This window comes from Brachypodium distachyon, chromosome 5, assembly GCF_000005505.3.
Source record: "Brachypodium distachyon strain Bd21 chromosome 5, Brachypodium_distachyon_v3.0, whole genome shotgun sequence".
NCBI classification, from domain to species: domain Eukaryota; kingdom Viridiplantae; phylum Streptophyta; class Magnoliopsida; order Poales; family Poaceae; genus Brachypodium; species Brachypodium distachyon.
Genome location: NC_016135.3, coordinates 14,331,384 through 14,350,883, shown reverse-complemented (window position 1 = coordinate 14,350,883; position 19,500 = coordinate 14,331,384). Strand labels below are relative to the sequence as shown.

At 52.7% G+C, this 19,500-nt stretch overlaps 1 protein-coding gene across 1 annotated transcript; it reads right to left on the bottom strand.

The window, feature by feature from the left end:
• Positions 1-63: 63 nt before the first annotated feature.
• Positions 64-18,525, bottom strand: LOC104581371 (the record flags this gene model as incomplete). Its single annotated transcript, XM_010228844.2, has 9 exons — positions 18,481-18,525; positions 18,220-18,393; positions 17,957-18,130; positions 17,804-17,881; positions 3,481-3,600; positions 2,814-3,384; positions 1,036-1,952; positions 521-741; positions 64-109 (listed from the first exon to the last, which is right to left on the bottom strand). Coding segments are annotated over exons 1-9 (2,346 nt in total), but the record flags the coding sequence as incomplete, so codon positions are not given.
• Between the last annotated feature and the right edge of the window lie 975 nt (positions 18,526-19,500).

Below are 19,500 nucleotides of genomic sequence, written 5' to 3'. Positions count from 1 at the left end.
TTCCGCTTCAGTTGTTGATGCTGCCACAACGCTCTGCTTGGAACTCCTCCAGCTAACTGCACCACCATTCAAAATAAATACGTATCCGGATTGAGACTTAGAGTCATCCGGATCAGTGTCAAAACTAGCATCGACGTAACCCTTTACGACGAGCTGTTCGTCACCTCCATAAACGAGAAACATTTCTTTAGTCCTTTTTAGGTACTTAAGGATATTCTTAACTGCTGTCCAGTGTTCCACTCCTGGATCACTTTGGTACCTGCTAGTCAAACTAACAGCATGACACACGTCTGGTCTAGTACACAGCATGGCATACATAATAGAGCCTATGGCTAAGGCATAGGGGATACTATTCATCTTTTCTCTATCTTCTGCCGAAGCTGGACACTGAGTCTTACTCAATATCTTACCTTGCAACATGGGCAAGAACCCTTTCTTTGCTTGATCCATTTTGAACCTTTTCAAAACTTTGTCAAGGTATGTACTTTGTGTAAGTCCTATCAGGCGTCTTGATCTATCTCTATAAATCTTGATGCCTAATATGTAAGCTGCTTCACCAAGGTCTTTCATTGAAAAACTTTTATTCAAATAGCCTTTAACACTTTTAAGAAGTTCTATATCATTCCCAATCAGCAATATGTCATCCACATACAGTATTAGAAATGCTACAGAGCTCCCACTCACTTTCTTGTAAATACAAGCTTCTCCGTGAGTTTGGACAAATCCAAACCCTTTGATCACCTTATCAAAATGGAGATTCCAACTCCGAGATGCTTGCTTCAGCCCATAAATGGAACGCTGAAGTTTGCATACCTTATTAGCATCCTTAGAATTGACAAAACCTTTGGGCTGAACCATGTATAACTCTTCCTCAATGTGACCATTAAGGAACGCGGTTTTGACATCCATCTACCAGATTTCGTAATCGAAAAATGCAGCAATTGCTAACATAATCCGAACAGACTTTAGCATCGCTACGGGTGAGAAAGTCTCAGCGTAGTCAACTCCTTGAATTTGTCGAAAACCTTTTGCGACAAGTCGAGCTTTATAGACGGTAACATTTCCATCAGCATCTGTTTTCTTCTTGAAAATCCATTTGTTCTCAACGGCCTTTCGGTCATTCGGTAAGTCTACCAAAGTCCATACTTGGTTTTCATACATGGATCCCATTTTGGATTTCATGGCTTCTAACCATTTTTCGGAGTCTGGGCTCATCATCGCTTCCTCATAATTCGCAGGTTCATCGTTGTCCAACAACATGACATTCATGACACGAACATTGTACCACTCAGGAGTATTACGTGTTCTCGTCGACCTGCGAAGTTCAGTAGTTGTCTCATTCAAAACTTCATGATCATTATCATTAGCTTCCTCTCTAGCTGATGCAGGATGCACGGGAACAGTTTCTGGTGCTGCGCTACACTCAAATTCGAGAGAAGGTTCAATAACCTCATCGAGCTCTACCTTCCTCCCACTCACTTCTTTCGAGAGAAACTCCTTCTCTAGAAAGGACCCGTTCTTAGCGACAAACACTTTTCCTTCGGATCTGTGATAGAAGGTGTACCCAATTGTTTCTTTAGGGTATCCTATGAAGACGCATTTTTCCGACTTGGGTTCGAGCTTATCAGGTTGTAGCCTTTTTACATAAGCTTCGCATCCCCAAACTTTAAGAAAGGACAGCTTAGGTTTCTTGCCAAACCATAATTCATACGGTGTCGTTTCAACGGATTTAGATGGTGCCCTATTTAAAGTGAATGCGGCTGTCTCTAATGCATAACCCCAAAACGACAGTGGCAAATCAGTAAGAGACATCATAGACCGTACCATATCCAATAAAGTACGATTACGACGTTCGTACACACCATTGCGTTGTGGTGTTCCAGGCGGCGTAAGTTGTGAAACAATTCCACATTGTCTTAAATGCGTGCCAAACTCGTAACTCAAATATTCACCTCCACGATCCGATCGTAGAAATATAATTTTCTTGTTACGATGATTCTCCACTTCATTCTGAAATTCCTTGAATTTTTCAAATGTCTCAGACTTGTTTTTCATTAAGTAAATATACCCATATCTACTCAAGTCATCTGTGAAGGTTAGGAAGTAACGATATCCACCGCACGTTGTAACACTCATTGGTCCGCACACATCAGTATGTATGATCTCCAACAAGTCACTGGCCCGTTCCATTATGCCTGAAAACGGGGTTCTAGTCATCTTACCCATGAGGCATGGTTCACATGTATCAAATGATTCAAAATCAAGTGATTCAAGTAGTCCATCAGAATGGAGTTTCTTCATGCGTTTTATACCAATATGACCTAGACGGCAGTGCCACAAATATGTTGAACTATCATTATCCACTTTGCACCTTTTGGCATTAACATTATGAATATGTGTGTCACTACTATCGAGACTTAATAGAAATAAACCATTCACAAGTGGTGCATGACCATAAAAGATATTACTCATATAAATCGAACAACCATTATTCTCTGATTTAAATGAATAACCGTCTTGCATTAAACAAGATCCTGATATAATGTTCATACTTAACGCAGGCACCAAATAACAATTACTAAGGTTTAAAACTAATCCCGAAGATAAATGTAGAGGGAGCGTGCCGACGGCGATCACATCAACTTTTGATCCATTCCCGACGCGCATAGTCACCTCATCTCTTGCTAGTCTTCGTTTATTCTGTAGCTCCTGTTTCGAGTTACAAATGTGAGCAACTGAACCAGTATCAAATACCCAGGTGCTACTACGAGTACTAGTAAGGTACACATCAATAACATGTATATCAAATATACCTTTGACGTTGCCAGCCTTCTTATCTGCCAAGTACTTGGGGCAGTTACGCTTCCAGTGGCCAGTCCCCTTGCAGTAGAAGCACTCAGTATCCGGCTTAGGTCCAGATTTGGGCTTCTTCGCGGGAGTGGCAACAGTTTTGCCACCCTTCTTGAAATTTCCCTTCTTACCCTTTGCCTTCTTGAAACTGGTGGTCTTATTGACCATCAACACTTGATGCTCCTTTTTTATTTCCACCTCCGCGGTTTTTAACATCGCGAGGAGCTGAGGAAGTGTCCTATCCATCCCTTGCATATTGTAGTTCACCACAAAACTTTTATAGCTAGGTGGTAGTGACTGAAGAACCCGGTCAATGCCTAATTCATTAGGAATCTCAATTCCCAGTTGTCTCAGGCGGTCGGCGTACCCAGACATTCTGAGCACGTGCTCGCTAACGGAGCTGTTCTCCTCCATCTTGCAGTTAAAGAACCTTTCGGAGGCATCATACCTCTCCGCACGGGCTTGGGTCTGAAATAAAGTATTCAGTTCCCCAATCATAGCATATGCCGAGTGGTGCTCAAAACGCTTTTGGAGCTCAGGTTCCATACCAAGCAAGAGGACGCACCTAACTACATTGTGGTCCTCAGATTGAGTCAGCCAAACGTTCCTAACGTCAGCAGACTCAGTTGCTGCGGGTTCTGCACCAAGCGCTGCATCAAAAACATAAGCCTTTTTGGCAGCTTCGAGGATAATCCTCACATTCCGGAACCAGTCCGTAAAGTTGCTTCCATTGGACTTCAGTTTATCTTTCTCTAGGAGAGTATTCATATTGAACGTAGTACGAGCCATTGATCTACAGCATATTTGCAAAGGCAATTATACTAAGTTCATGATAATAAGTTCAAGCTAATCAAATTACTAATGAACTCCCACTAAAATCAACATCCCTCGGGTTGCTTAGTGACACATGATCCAAATCCACTACACCAAGTCCGATCATCACGTGAGATGGAGTAGCTTCAATGGTAAACATCAGCATGTTGATCACATCATTCATATGACTCATGTTTAACCTTTCGGTTCCTTGTGTTCCGAGGCCATGTCTGTACATGCTAAGCTCGTCAAGTTAACCAAAGTATTCCTGCATGTGTAAAACTGGCTTACACCCGTTGTATGCGAACGTAGAGTTTATAACACCCGATCATCACGTGGTGCTTCAAAACGACGAACTTTTGCAACGGTGCATACTAAGGGAGAACACATTATTATCTTGATATTAACAATGAGGGATCATCTTATAATGCTACCGTCAACTAAGCAAAATAAGATGCATAAAAAGGGATAAACATCACATGCATAAATAATGTGACATGATATGGCCTTCTCTTCGTGTGCCTTTGATCTCCATCTCCAAAGCACGGGCATGATCTCCATCATCACCAGCATGGCGCCTAGGTCCTCGGGCGTCATGTATAGTTGCCTCCACCAACTATTGGTACTACGACTATTGCTACTACTAGCGATAAAGTAAAGCAATTACATGGCGATTAAATCATTGACACGAAGGTCATACAATAATTAATGAGACAACCATACGGCTCCTGCCGGTTGCCAAACTCATCGACATGCAAGTCGTGAAATATTACAAAACATGATCATCTCATACATCAAATATATTATATCATATCTTGGCCATACCACATCACATGCCCCTGCAAAAACAAGTTAGACGCTTCTACTTTGTTGTTGCATGTTTTACGTGGCTTTAGGGGCTGCACTAAAAGAACCGTTCTTACTTACGCAAAAGCCACAACGGTGATATACAAATTGCTTAGGTTCGTTGCATAGGAAACAAAAAATTTCCTACGAGAAGTGCGGAAGAAAACCCAAGAATATATATACTAGATGTATGTAACGAGAGGGATCATGAACACCATACCCTCGTAGACCGCTAAGCGTTACGATCACGAGATCGTTGTTGGTGTAGTGAAACTTTCAATGAGATCAATCTCAGTGCCGAACGGACAGCACCTCCTTGGTATCCACACGTTCAGCTTCACGTTGTCTCCTCCTTCCTCGATCCAGCAAGCGAGAGGGAGAGGTAGACGAGATCCCGGCAGCACGACGGCGTGGTGACTATGGTGAATATTCTCACGGGCAGGGCTACGCCGTGCGCGTGAGAAGAGGAGGAGAGGAGGGCTCAGGGGAGAGAGATCCAACTGAAATCTTGGGGTGTCTCTCTCCCTTGCCCCCCCTTCTATTTATATAGGGGTAGAGGAGGCGTGGCCGGCCAGGACTATCCCGTGGCCAGGACTCTCCGGCGGCCAGGACTCTCATGCGGCCAGGACTCTCCTCCTGGCCGCATGGGCCCTGTGGGCTAGCCCCTCGGCCCATTAAGGCCAGGGTGCTCCCTCACAGGCCCATTTAGCCCAGGGATAGGTGGGCCTCAAGGTGGAACCCTCCGGATCCCTCCGGAACCTTCTAGAAGCTTCCCGGTCAAAACCGGGAAATATTCCAAACTTTCCAGAACCCTGAAAACAACTTTCCATATATAAATCTTTATCTCCGGAACATTCCGGAGCTCCTCGTTGCGTTAGGATCCCATCCAAGACTCCGAATCATAATTCGATATCATCATCATTTATCTCATCTAACCCAAGCAACATGAAACGTTAAGTGTGTGACCCTACGGGTTCGAGAATATGTGGACATGATCAAATATCAATAACCAATAGCGGGACCTGGATGTCCATAATAGTTCCCACATATTCCACGAAGATCTCATCGGTTGAACCACTATGTCGAGGATTCAATTAATCCAGTATCCAATTCTCTTTGTCTCGCGATATATTACTTGCCCGAGATTTGATCGTCGGTATCGCCATACCTAGTTTAATCTCGTTACCGGCAAGTTCTCTTTACTCGTTCCGTAATATAATACCCCCGCAACTAAACACATTAGTCGCATGCTTGCAAGCTCATTAGGATGTTATATTACCGAGAGGGCCCAGAGATATCTCTCCGTCACAAGGAGTGACAAATCCCAGTCTTGATCCATACAACCCAACAAGCACCTTCTGGGATACCTGAAAAACACCTTTATGATCACCCAGTTACGAGATGACGGTTGATGCCCACAAAGTATTCTTCCGGTACTAGGGAGTGGCATGATCTCATGGTCTAAAGAAATAATACTTGACATAATAAAACATAAGCAACTTAAACTTAAGTGACACGATCAAAAGCTATGTTTAGGTTTGGGTCTGTCCATCACATCATTCTCCTAATGATATGATCTCGTTATTAAATGACAACACATGTCTATGGTTAGGAAACCTTAACCATCTTTAATCAACGAGCTAATCTAGTAGAGGCGTATTAGGGACACGGTATTTGTTTATTTATCCACACATGTATTTGAGTTTCCAATCAATACAATTATAGCATGGGCAATAAACATTTATCAAGAACAATGAAATATGATAATAACAAATTTATTATTGCCTCTAGGGCATATTTCCAATAGGACCATCCTCTTGTTTGAAGCTGATCCGGCCGCACGAGCTGCGTACATGGTTCTGTTCAATGCGGGTTTGCAGGAGTCCATTGCCATTTCGCAGCGCCAAGATCTTCGTCCAGGCAGAGAGGGGAAGGCTGTAGGTGAGCCATAGCAAACCACGTTGGCGAAAGCTCACCTCAAGTCCCCCCTTCGAACCAAAATGTCAGCCGCCAGACTGAAATCATTGTCATTTCCTCCGACGAAGAAGATGAAGAAGACGACGACGAAGCCTTTGACTGGACAAGCGACGAAGATAATTTCCAGATCTAGCATATTGTATTCTGTGTGTTTAGGTTGGTCGTGAGCGTATAACTAGTAGGATAAGTACGAGGGATATTTGCGTGTGCGTGTGCGCGCGCGCGCGTGCTTGCGTGTCTATGCTTCCAAACTTAGTTCAATCAATTTCCACTCCTGATGCTTCCAAACGGAAATTTTTCATTTGCTTAATGCTACCCGGATTACATGCCGCATAAGTTGTAAATTCTAGATCTTGCGTCACCCATTTCCACCGGCGGCCAAAACTCATAATATAGAGAAACGGCGTCCTCGAAACATATGCGGTAGGCGCGTTAAGCAAACAGCCAAATCGCAGCCGAAAACAACCTTGTCGGAGCAAGGGTCTCCGGCACCGGGGATGCCGAGCACCCCTTTTTGGTTCGGTGGAGGGCGAGGTGATCGCTCTGGCCATCGCCGGCGTGGCGATAGACACGAAGTGTGGACACGCGAATTTATCCAAGTTCGGGCCACCCGGAGGTGTAACACCCTACGTCCTGCTCTTTGTTGTATTCAAGGTTGTATATGTTGCTTACCAGGTGTCCCGGGAGTTCCGGGGGAGCTACTTGGCGATGGCTCTAACCATGGCTCAAACTAAGACTGATTGAAACCCTTTGACCGGTGGCATCGGTCCTCCATTTATGGACAAGGGTATACCACAGGTGACATTGCATGCAGTGTGACACGTTTCCTAGACGCGTGTCACACCCACATGAAATACAATTCTGCTCATCCATGCTGGACGCCATGCAGCGCTCGGTCCACTGTACATGGTAGAAAAAATGGTTCGTAGGGTAGTCGTCCTATCCGACGCGTGGGTCCCAAGGGGAGTCCCCCTAGCACCCGGCCTCGCGGGCCGCATTTACGGTTCCCTTCTTCTGAGCGACACGGTCGGGCGCACAATTTCGTGCCTTATCGCCCTTAATCACTAGAGAGTTAAGGCCACGTCACGCAGCCCCCTCTTAATCTCCGATTCTTTAGGGCACTTTACTGTCGATCGTGGGGGTGTCCATTGCAGCCTGCCAGCCCCGATAAATACCCAAGGCTGGCGGCGGGCACTCCCCACTGCCTCTTGCTCCTGCCATTGCGTCCTCCCAAGCTCTCCATGCTCCAACGCCAACCAAATCACCTCCCCACCTCCGTCGATGTCTTCCAAGGGCCAGAACCGTCCCAAGGGGAGCACGAGCAAAGGGGAAAAGCGCGAGAAGACCAGCAAGAATGAGCTATCGGACCGAGCCCAAAAGATGAGTAGATGCGGGCTAAGTTCGCCTTCTTCTGCCCCGGGTACAATGGCGAGGGGGTAGACAAGCTGGTCTTGGTGCTGGCCACCTAGCAGAACGAGTACGAGCCGACGCGGATTCTCCCCGTCGTCGCGGAGCGCGACCAATAGTACTTCCGGATCTTTGGGAGGTTCATCCTAGCCGGGTTCGTGCCGCCGCACTCTTACTTCCTTTCAGCCATCATGGAGACCTAGGGCTCATCATGGTCCAACTTCACCCCACGTCGTTCTTCACATTGGCTGTCTTCCAACACCTTTGTGAAGCGTTCGTGGGGGTGATGCCGTCGGTGGCTCTATTTCGCCACTACTACTACCCGAGGGTGGAGAAGAAGGCTCCCCTGTCCTCGGGAGTGGTATTCCGGTTCCGCGACCGGATCAAGTCGGAGTTCATCGAGCTGGGGAAGAAGAAGATCGAGCACGAATGGCGCCGCGACTGGTGCTGGGTGCGCACCGACGAGCTCCAGGAGTTCCACGAGGAGCCCCTCGGGCCTCCGAAGGGATCTGACGACTAGACGCACCGTGACCAGAAGGACGAGGAGCTGGCCCCAATCTGTGGCAAGATCAAGGAGCTCCGTGAGGCTAGGCTCACGGACACGGATGTGGCACGCCACTTCATTGGGAGGCGTGTGGCTCCCCTGCAGCGGCGCTCACATCCGGCGTGGAGTACACCGGGTCCGGCGACCGGACCCGGCTGCAGCGCACAGACTTCCTCCCGGAGGAAGTGCAGTTCTGGGTGAAGGGCATCACTGGCGAGGACAAACCCTACCGACTGATCCCGCTTGGAGCGCACCCGCTCCATGCCGGGATCCCGAACCAGGGAGCCCGGGATCTCCCACTCTGCGATGAGTGGGGGATCATGGAGGACCCCTCGGCGCAACCCTCCCCCCCCCCCCCGCAGCCTAGGCTCCGCAGGGGCAAGGAGCCGGCCGCCGACCCGGGGAAGGGGGGCCAAGGCCAGACCTCCGCCAGGCCAGAGGGCTCAGATTTCGACGACTTCTCAGTGGGCGTCGGAGGAGACCTCAGCGACAACGACGACGATGATGGCGACGCTCCCCCGGCAGCTGGAGGGGTCGTGCCGGAGGAGGAGGACAAGGAAGACAATGTTCCCCTGGTGAGGTGGTCTGCGGCGGAGCGGGCGAGCAGGCAGGAGGCCAGCCCGCAGCCTCAGGAGCCTCACGGCGACATGGGGGCTGGGGCCTCCGGCGGCAGCGACGCGGCTGCAACAGCCACCCCGACTACCCCGGCGGCTCCTCCAGTCTTACCTGCGCGGAGCGGCCCTCCGGCGAGGAGCATCCTAGCGGACAGGGTGCTCAAGCTCAAGCCGGCAGGGTGAGTACAACATTGTCCAGAACACTTGCGATTTCGTAAATTTTTCGAGTACCTGACTAATTTGTTTTTGCGCTTCCAAGTTCGTCGAGGAAGAGGGGGCAAACCAGCACGTCGCCAGCAGCCCCGACCAAAAAGCCTCGCCCGGCATCAGACGGTGGCGACCGAGATGCCACTGTCGCGGCTATTGTGACGGTGGCAGCAACCGCTGGGGACCCGAGGGTACGTGTGAGTTCCAACATTTCTTTTACCCATGCGTGCCATCTCCCATACTTGACGTAGGTGCTCTTCATGCAGTTGCCAGGGGTGTTCCGGCAGCGCCCGCGCCCACCGAGGGGCGGGTAATCGACCTCACCGGCGAGGTCGACGACGATGCTCCGACGGAGATTACCTCCGTCGGAGCCCTTCAGCAATCAGCCACGGCGCCTGCCGGGGCCACGATTGCTGCGCGCAGGTGACGCCACGCAGGGGGCACCATCTGTGGCAGGTGACGCGGAGCAGCCTCCGCCAGCCAGAGCAGGCGGTGGCACTCTGGAGAAGCCCCCAGCCCGCCTCTTTGGACGGGCAAGGAGCAGCAAGGCTTGGCCAGGCCGGGGGCGCGTCGTCCAATCCCGACGCGCCCTCAGGATCACAGACGGTTGTGGCAGGGTCCTCCTCCTCCGCCGAAGCATCCTTCAGCCCGGGTGCAGGGGAGGTCGTCGGGCGGACATGGGGTCGGATCACTTTCGACCCGAGCGTGTTCCAGTAGGGACACAGAGTGATCGACAACATCCAGTAGCAGCAGCGGATGTTCATCGATTTCTTCAACGACGCGTAGCAGCACCACGCCCTCGTAGTGGCGGAACTGGGCGCAGCGCGACGGGAGTCAGAGGAGCAGCTCTGCAGCGGCTCCGGGAGGAGCTCCAGCAAGCGCGGCAAGCCGGGGCAACGCCTGCTGTGCAAGGGGTGCCGGATGCGCAGGTCCTCCAGCAGCTGTGGTTTCTCCAGCAAGAGCACCGGTGGGAGCTCGAGCTGGTGAAGGCCACACACGCCAAGAGTGAGGAGGAGCACCAAGCGGCTCTGAACTCGTTCCAGGGGCGTCTTCGGGAGAAGACGGACTTACTGTCCAACTACTCCCTGGAGATCTAGCGCCTCCGCCGCGAGGTCGGAGAGCTGGAGACAGCGGCTGCAACAGCAGCTGAAGCCTCAGCGTGCCGGGAGAAGGAGCTGCAGACCAGGCTCGCTCCCAGGAACTTGAGCTTGCGGGGCAGCTCAAGGCCGCCCAAGATGCCAGATCGTCCCTTGAGGGCAACATCGACATGGTGCGGTAGGAACTCCGGCTAGTCGACGACAACAACACCAAGAAGGCGTACGAGATCAGAAGGCTGATGTCTGAGTGCCGGGAGCACAAACAACAGGCCTAGGAGGCCCACGGTGCGTGCACCGAGCTGCGGGCCCGCAGGACAGGAGAGGTGGCCAGGCTGAAGAAGCTGGCTGACTCGGCGGTGGAGGCGCTGCAGGGATTCGACATCCCTGTAGCTTCCTTCGACGGGGCGGACATTGGCAGCTTCACTTCTTTCTTCGCAGACTTCGTCGGCCGGCTGAGCGGCCTGCAAAGCTGTGTTACGGCCTTCGGGGACCGGCAAGTCGGCGTTGCAGCCGAGCATCGCCGGGCAGATCCTCACTCAGGTCCACTCCGCCCACCCCGACTTCCCGTTCGACTTGGTCTTCGATGCCTGGTCGGACGAGGAGGAGGCCAAGACCCAGCGGGAAGCGGTGCACGGCGTTGTGGATGGGATGGTGGCACGGATGCAGGGCAAGGTCGAAGAAGACGAAATCACTGCTGAGGAGGTTGCCGGAGAAGCCCCCGATGCCAAGGATGCACCTTACACCGACGCAGCCGCCCCAGGAGCACCTCCTGCATAATTGCCTGTAGTTGTTTTTATTTGCTGCAAGTGGCGCATGGCGCCTTAGAACTTTTTATGTTAGCTTTCCCTTATCATCACAAGTGCTACTTGTTAACTCGTTTGCTCATGCTTCAATATATCGAATGCTACTTTTACTTGCTTCTTTGTCTAAGACTAGCTTGCCGGGGAGGGGCTCTGTCCTTCTCGTGCTTTAGCCTTGCGTATCCGGTGACTCGCCAACCACGTGCTTGGCTAGACTAGGGACCCGGGACGGACCCGCGATGCCGACCTAGGACCAGGTAGCAGCGGCTAGTCACTCCGCCTGCGAGTTAACAACCCCAGCACCCACGCCTCCGGGATGGACCCGCGAGCCACGTGTGGGGGGCATCATCACCCCGCAAGCGTCCTTCCTACGCTCCGGCAAGACGAGGACCAAGCTTACCTCAGCAAACCAGTGTCACTAAAGGAAGAGCTAAAGACCCAAAACAAAGTACTTAGCTTTTCGCTCTCTTTGGTCTTAAAACACCTCGTTGAGGGCTGTAACAAGGACGCTATGGCAGTGCACCCTCTAGCGGCATGCGCGGAGGCATGCACCACCACAGCATCTTCGCGACGCCCCTCGCCCACTTCACCGCCATTTCTGGTGTCCTTCCATAAGAGATGTGTCAGGGCCGCGATGGTGGGAACACCCTCAGCGACATCTCTTGCTTTCTTGCCCGTTGCTAGTGTTGCCCTTGCCCCGGTCTCTTTAAATAGCCGAAGCGCTGCCCTTGCCTTCACACGCGCGGGGCCACCAGTCACCGCGTGGAGGGATTGGCCGTGTCTCAGTTTCCTGCATCAAGCCTCGAAGTAATTGCCATATATGTGCAACTTACTTGCAAGACGATGACACCCGTGACAATCCCATGAGCATCACAGTGTGCCTTCGCCTCATCTTTACCCTGCATGTCAGATTCCTGCAGTGCCCAAGGTGCATAGTAAAAAATTTCGAAATGCACAAAAAATAGTTCAAACTGGGTAACTTCCTGCCTCCCAGCCCCCGGGCACAGAAGAGTCAACCTCAGACTTGGGTGAGAGCATCTTTATATTCCCACGGTGCACTGCTAGCACGTTGCGGACAGGTTCGGCAACTGCTAGGCCTCGTTCCGAGACATCCCGGCAACGAGCTTGGTTTTCGGGGTTCCGGGAGCCCCCTGCTCACAGCCAAGGATGAGGAGACAATTCTGTGCACCTAGGGCAGGAGACAGAAGCACTCATTAAACATCAAATCACAACATTCATTGAAGCAACACTTATCGTTATTCAACTTTGTGCTAGCGGATTACAATCGGGCCTTGTCCGGCTACACTAGCTTAAAGTGGCACGCTGCCGCAGCGTCACCCATGGGTAAGGCAACACCATTTCACGAGAAGAACTTGCGCAGGTGCTCAATCTTCCAACTATTGGGCAGCGGCAAGCCTTCTTCAGTTTCCAGCCGGACAGCCCCCGGTCTGGTCACCTGCACTACCCGGAAAGGGCCTTCCCAGATTGGAGTCAACTTGTTTCCATCTTCATTCCTTGTATTCAGCGCAGGCTGAGGTCTCCAACCTCAAGCCCCTGGGGACGGACTCTCCTGTCGTGATAAAGACGGAGCCCCTGCTGGTAGCCTGCAGCTCGCACAGCAGCCAGGCATCGAATCTCCTCGATGAAGGTAAGGTCATCAATCGTCTCCGTGTGTTGGCTCTTGTCGCCGTACGCACGTACCCGAGGTGACCCATACTTGAGCTCTAGGGGGAGCACAGCTTCTGCCCCGTGGACGAGGGCAAACGGAATTTGGCCCGTCGCCCGACTTGGTGTGGTCCGCAGCGACCACAGCACGGGCTGGAGTTCTTCAACCCAGTGTTTCCCGTGGCCCTTGAGCTTGTCAAAGGTTCTCGTCTTGAGCCCCCACAACACTTATGCGTTGGATCGCTGAACTTGCCAATTGCTCCTCAGATGAGCAACAGAGGCAAAGTGAATCTCAGTGCCCATGTCCTCGCAGTAAGCTTGGAACACCGCACTAGTGAATTGCGTGCCGTTGTCGGTGATGATGCCGTCAGGCACACCAAACCGGCACACAATGCCTTTGAAAAACTTGATGGCTGCCTACGCCATGACGGCTCGGACAGGCTCCACCTTGATCCACTTCGAGAACTTTTGTCGATGGCCACGAGCAAGTACTCGTAGCCGACAACTGCTCTCGGCAACTTGCCAACAATGTCCAGCCCCCAGACCGCGAATGGCCACGAGGACGGGATGACTTGTAGGGCTTGCGTTGGCTGGTTGCTCTTCTTGGCGTGAAACTTGCACGCTTCATAGGTTTTGACTAATTGTTCGGCATCGGCTAGTGCTGTCGGCCAGAAAATTTGTGCCGGAACGCTTTCCCAGCTAGTGCCCTGGAGGCCACATGGTGCGAGCATGTGCCTCGATGTATATCCACCAATAGCGTGCACCCTTCTTCCCGGGGCACGCAGAGGAGCATGACTCCATTAGAACGCCTCCGGTAGAGTTCCCCGTCCACCAAGGCACACATCTTAGCTTGCCGGGCTACTCGCTCCGCGGCAATGTCTTCCTCCGGGAGGGTCCCGTCCCTGAGGTAATGATTGATATCCGTCCCCCAGGGTGGTGGCTCTCGGCTAGTGTATGCCACCAACTTGGCTGCATGGTCCCCCGCAGCTGCAGTGTCACCTCGAGTTGCCGGAGGGTCTTCCCCGGCGACTGCCTTGGGGTCGACAGAGGGCTTTGACTGCCTCTGCACGAACACCCCAGGAGGCACCTTGCTGCGTTCTGCTGCCCATTTGGACAGTTCATCCGCAACAAAGTTGTCCTTGCACTTCACGTCCTCAAATCGAAGTCCCTTGAACTTGGACTCCCATTTTCGCACTTCCTTCACGTACGCTGCCATCTGGGGGCAGTCGTAGTCCTTATTCACCTGGTTGATCACGAGTTGGGAGTCCCCGTGAACAACCAAGCGGCTGATGTCGAGGGCGATCGCTGCGCGCAGCCTGGCAAGCAGTCCCTCGTACTCTGCTGTGTTGTTGGTGGAGTTGGCGAAGTCGAGCTGTATTATGAACTTGAGCTGATCTCCAGTGGGCAACTCGATCACCACTTCGGCACCGGCGCCCTGCAAGCAAAAGGCGCCATCGAAGTACATGACCCAGTACCCCTCATCTAATCTGCCCGGAAGGCTCGCTTCCGGCTCTTCTTCTTCTATGCCCGTCGATATCCAATCTGCGACGAAGTCGGCAAGATCGGTGCTCTTGATGCTCTTGGTGTTTGCGAAACGCTGCCCGAACTCCGCTAGCTCCATCCTCCACTCGGCCACCCTCCCGGTGGCTTCATGGTTGGTGAGGGCTCGCTCTAGGCAGAACCCCGACACCACTGTGATGCTGTGCGCCTGAAAGTAATGGCGCAGCTTCCTTGACGATCCCAAGCAGAAGCTTCTGGACTTGCGGGTAGCGTACCCAGGCATCACGCAGCACCATGCTAACGAAGTACACGGGATGCTACACTAGCCGCTTGCGGGGGGCAGCCTGCATGGGCTGTCCCTCGGATCCAGGGGCAGAGGTGGTAGCTGGGGGTTCCTTCAGCTCGTCGGGAGCCCCCGGCCCTTCCGTCTCAGCCCCTGGGACTTGCTCTTCCCTCTCGGCAATGAGCACGGAGCTCACTACCTGGTCCGTCGCTGCCAGGTATGGCAGCAACGGCTCGCCCGGCTTGGTGGCGACGAGGACCGGCGGCGATTTCAGGTATCGCTTCAAGTCCTGGAACGCCGCTTCCGCCTCGGGAGTCCAATTGATTGGACCCTTCTTCTTCATCACCTTGAAGAAAGGCAGGGCTCGCTCGCCTAGCCTTGAGATGAAACGCCCGAGCGCCGCAACACACCCGTTGAGGCGCTCGACGTCTCTAACCTTGTGGGGTGCCTCCATCTTTTCAATCACTTCGATCTTATGTGGGTGGCTTCAATTCCCCTGTGAGAGACCAGGAAGCCCAGCAAGTGCCTCGAGTCCACACCAAACATGCACTTCTCGGGGTTAAGCTTGAACTTGATCCTGCGGAAGTTGTTGAACGTCTCCTGCAGGTCGCCGACGAGCGAGTCCCTACGCCGTGACTTGACGACGATATCGTCCATGTAGGCCTCGATATTTCGGCCTATCTGGGGTCCCAGACACTCACGCAAGGCATGCTGAAATGTTGATGATGGCGGCCGCTTCCGCCTCAGGGATGGAGTAGGAGAGGTTGGAGAACCTGTTAGAGAAGTCCCGCAACGTCTCCCCCGGTTTCTGCACTACCGTGTGCAGCTCCGCCATGGTTCCCGGGCGCTTGTAGCCGCCATGGAACGCGTTCACGAATTGCTCGTGCAGGTCAGCTCAGGAGGCTATGGACCCGGCGGGCAGGTTGAGCAACCAAGTCATCGCTGATCCTTTGAGGACAATCGGAAACCAGTTGGCCCTGACCTTGTCGTCGGCACCGATAGCGTGCATGCCCAACGTGTAGGTCAGGAGGCAGTCCTTGGGATTCACGGTCCCGTCGTACGTCCCGAGCGCTGGTGCTCGGAACTTGTGGGGCCATGTCACCCGGGGCAGCTCGCGAGTGAACGCGGCGCAGCCGTCATCGGCGCCCAAGGGAGCATCTTCCTGCTCCTTTGGGTGCGGGCGTTCTGCTTCACGCCGGCGCCGGTGCTCCAAGCGCGGGCGGAGGTCTTCCTGCTGGCGGGCATTCAGGACGCCTCACGCATCACCCTGCGTGATGGTTGGTGACGAGTCCGAGGACCCCACGGGATCCCCGCCTCCTTGCCCTCCTGGCGGGGGAGGGTGTTTTCCTGGCCCCGAGATGCGGAGCGCGTCTCCACATCCCGGGTTCTGTCCCCAGCCTGAACCAGCCGGGCCGCCCTCGCCTTGCGGCTGCTGAGCAGCGAGCGCGAGGAGCGCGTCCAGCTCTGCGCTCCACGCGTCATGCACCGGCATGCGTTGCGGTGGCTCGTAGCGCACCAGGACACGCGCGGCAATGATAGCTTCCGCCGGGGTCTGGGCGGGAGGCTGCCGGTTCTCCGATCGGCTGCCCTACACCCTGTCACCTGGTGCCCTCGGATTGTAGGGCGAGACTTCGTTGGCGTCGCACGCGACGAGCCGTGGTCATGGCGCAGCTGTCACTGTGCGTCTTCAGCCCGCGAGTGGACCCGCTCGCTGGCACGCGCGACGTTGTGGTCGCTCGCGCGGCTGGCTCCGACGCTAGGCGACGCTGGGCCCCGCAGCCTGTTGTCCGCTGACGGCCGAGGAGGCGGAGGGGGCAGCGGCGACTGCTGCTGCTGCCGTGGATGGGACCTCTGGTCCCCCTATGCTTGCGACGCGCACGCGGCATCATGGGATCGAGTGCCATGGCGAGGGTGTCGCGCAAGTCGACCCGGGGCTCGTCTGCCTTCTTGGGCGACATAGCGAGATTAAAGACGATAATGCCGACGGTCACTCGAAGTTCTCTGCACGCCCCCCCTACCTGCCGCCTAGACGGTCACTCGAAGTTCTCTGCGCGCCAGATGTCGGAGCACGGGTCTCCGGCACCGGGGATGCCAAGCACCCCTTTTTGGTTCGGTGGAGGGCGAGGTGATCGCTCCGGCGATCACCGGTGTGACGATAGACACGAAGTGTGTACACGCGAATTTATCCAGGTTCGGGCCACCCGGAGGTGTAACACCCTACATCCTTCTCTTTGTTGTATTGAAGGTTGTATATGTTGCTTACCAGGTGTCCCGGGAGTTCTCGAGGAGCTACTGGGCGATGGCTCTAACCAGGGCTCAAACTAAGACTGATCGGAACCCTTTGACCAGTGGCATCGGTCCTTCTTGTGTGGACAAGGGGATACCACAAGTGCCATTGCATGCAGTGTGACATGTTTCCTAGACGCGTGTCACACCCACATGAAATACAATTCTGCTCATCCATGTTGGATGCCACGCAGCGCCCGGTCCACTATACACGGTAGAAAAAATGGTTCGTAGGGTAGTCGTCCTAGGCTTGCTAAGCAAGGCTAGGCCTGCTGATAAGACTCCTGTCGGTGAATTAAATGCACTGTGCCGCCGTCTTGTCCTGTCTTCACTGTTTCACGGGCCCTGCCTGCATGCCCGTGCGTGGGTTGCCGGGGTGCCCCTTCCCTGCTAGCGCACCCGGCTACCTGTCGGGAGGCGTTTCTTCAGCTTCCCGGGACCGGGGTTCTCGGGGCTTCTTATATGCGGGCCCTTAGCTCCACCTTCACCAAGGGCCGTTTCCTTGAAGCAGGCTTCCCGGACTCATGGCTTCCCGGGAGGCCTTCCTGATGGGGCTCTGTCACTGGCGACCCACGCGTCCCGTATCAGTGGGACCCCGTGGGCCGCTGGTACGACAAACCTGGATTCAACCATGCCAACGATTACATTATCATCATGCAAGCTCAATCCGTTTCATTAACTCCAATCCTGAAAACTATTTGATGACATTAAGTGGCGATGATATTACACTCAGAAATGCACACGCACATGGTTTGAATAATAGAACAGACACCACAGTCACCAAATTGCTAAAACTTGAATCTAAAATACGACAACTTCTTTCGTAACATCTATTTTTGGATAGTGAGATTTAGAACGAAAGCGAGCACACACGCCAGGGTAGCAGAAACAGCACATGCCAAACCTAGAACAACCGTCTTCCTCTCGTTCTCCGCCATCGCTTTCTCCTTCAGAGCGGTGTTCTCAGCTAAAGTCCGCATCATCTTCTTCTCCTATTCCGCCAGTTGTTTCCTTTCTTTCATCAGACACAAGTTCTCCGCTTCGACCAGAGCCTTATCAACCTATACTTCTCTATTCTCTGCATGCAGGTTATCAAGATCTATAGAAAGCTTCATCTGCTTTGATTCGAATGAATCTTCCAGGCTTTCTACCTCCCCCCACAACTGCGCCAAAGATCTTTTCATAATCGGAGGCCATTCAGGGTCCACCCATTCACGGAATCCGCAATCCCCTCCTTGTTCCTGAAAAGCAACATCCACTTGCTAATTAGATCCAGCCAGGCGGTGGCACCCAACATCGCATACATACGAATACTAACATTACAACTCACCTCAGGGGCACCGCATGCGAAGAATCTCCTCCCTATGTTAGTTCCTTCGTAAGAAACCGTTCGCCGGGCGAACAGGCCATGGTGGCACCCAACATCCTCTGTTATACCGAATCCCTTGAATTCGGGGTCATCCAACACCTTTGGTCTAGGCGGTGGTCGCTCAATCCCATCAAGCTGCGAAGTATGAACATGGATTTTATGTCCTGCGATATCAATCTCACTCCCGCTATCGCGATTCGAGTTTTAACGAGTAGAACTCACCTGCATGGAGCCCGGGTCGATTGAGTTGTTGGGCCAGGACACCATCTTGCCTCTCGTTCTCAAATCTGTCGGCGGTGTCATCGGATTGCGTAGATCGAGTTCAACCTAACTCGATGCCGCGCAACAACTGGAAGCTCACTCGCTGTGTTCACACGCGTTTACTCATGGCGCCCATTTAATGCTGTACCAAGAGGACGGCCTGTCCTTTTTTCAGACCCCTATCCTGGACTAGTCATCGCTGGTCCAAAAAAAACCGAACCGTGTTCACATACACACACGAACACCGCAAACCAAGTTGTCTCTCCTTTTTTTGCCATAGCTGACACAGTCCGTACTCTTATTGTACCACGTTTACTCAATTAGTTTGAATTTCCTTTACCTCCAGGAGTTACTACATCCATTTGCTTGCTCAGGGGTTTTTCACATCCGACGCTACATCCTGCACTTCAATGCCCTCTGGTTCTCTCCCCAGTCGGCGCATCACCCCCCCCCCCCACCCCAAATTCCCCCACCCGAATAATCTCCACTACAGTCTCGAGACCTTCACAAAACCCTTGATCCATCCATCTTACATGAGGTTCCAGCAGCAAAATCGAGCAGGGTCGCCTTTATATTTTTCCGGCAGGGAGTTTTTGAATTCACCAGCAGACAGCTCATCGCACAAACCAAAGGTACGTTACTGAAGATAGATCCAATACCTTACCTCGTCTTCTGTTTTTTAGATTTTAGGATTCCTTTCTATATCTACTTGATGGATTCATGATCTTACAGTTTATATATATGGAAGAATCCCTCCTGTGTGACTGAATCCCAAGTGTATCATTTTATCAGTATGAAAGCTCATACCCATTCCTGATTACCAAGTTATTTTTGTTCAATGGAACCATGTTGTCTATGAACCATATTGTTTTCCGCTGTGCCGCACTGTCACAGTTCGCGTTACTGTATTTTCTCTGTATTAAAGCTGATACCCCCGTCCGACACCCCCCACCTGAATGTATTCAGTTATTTACGTTACTC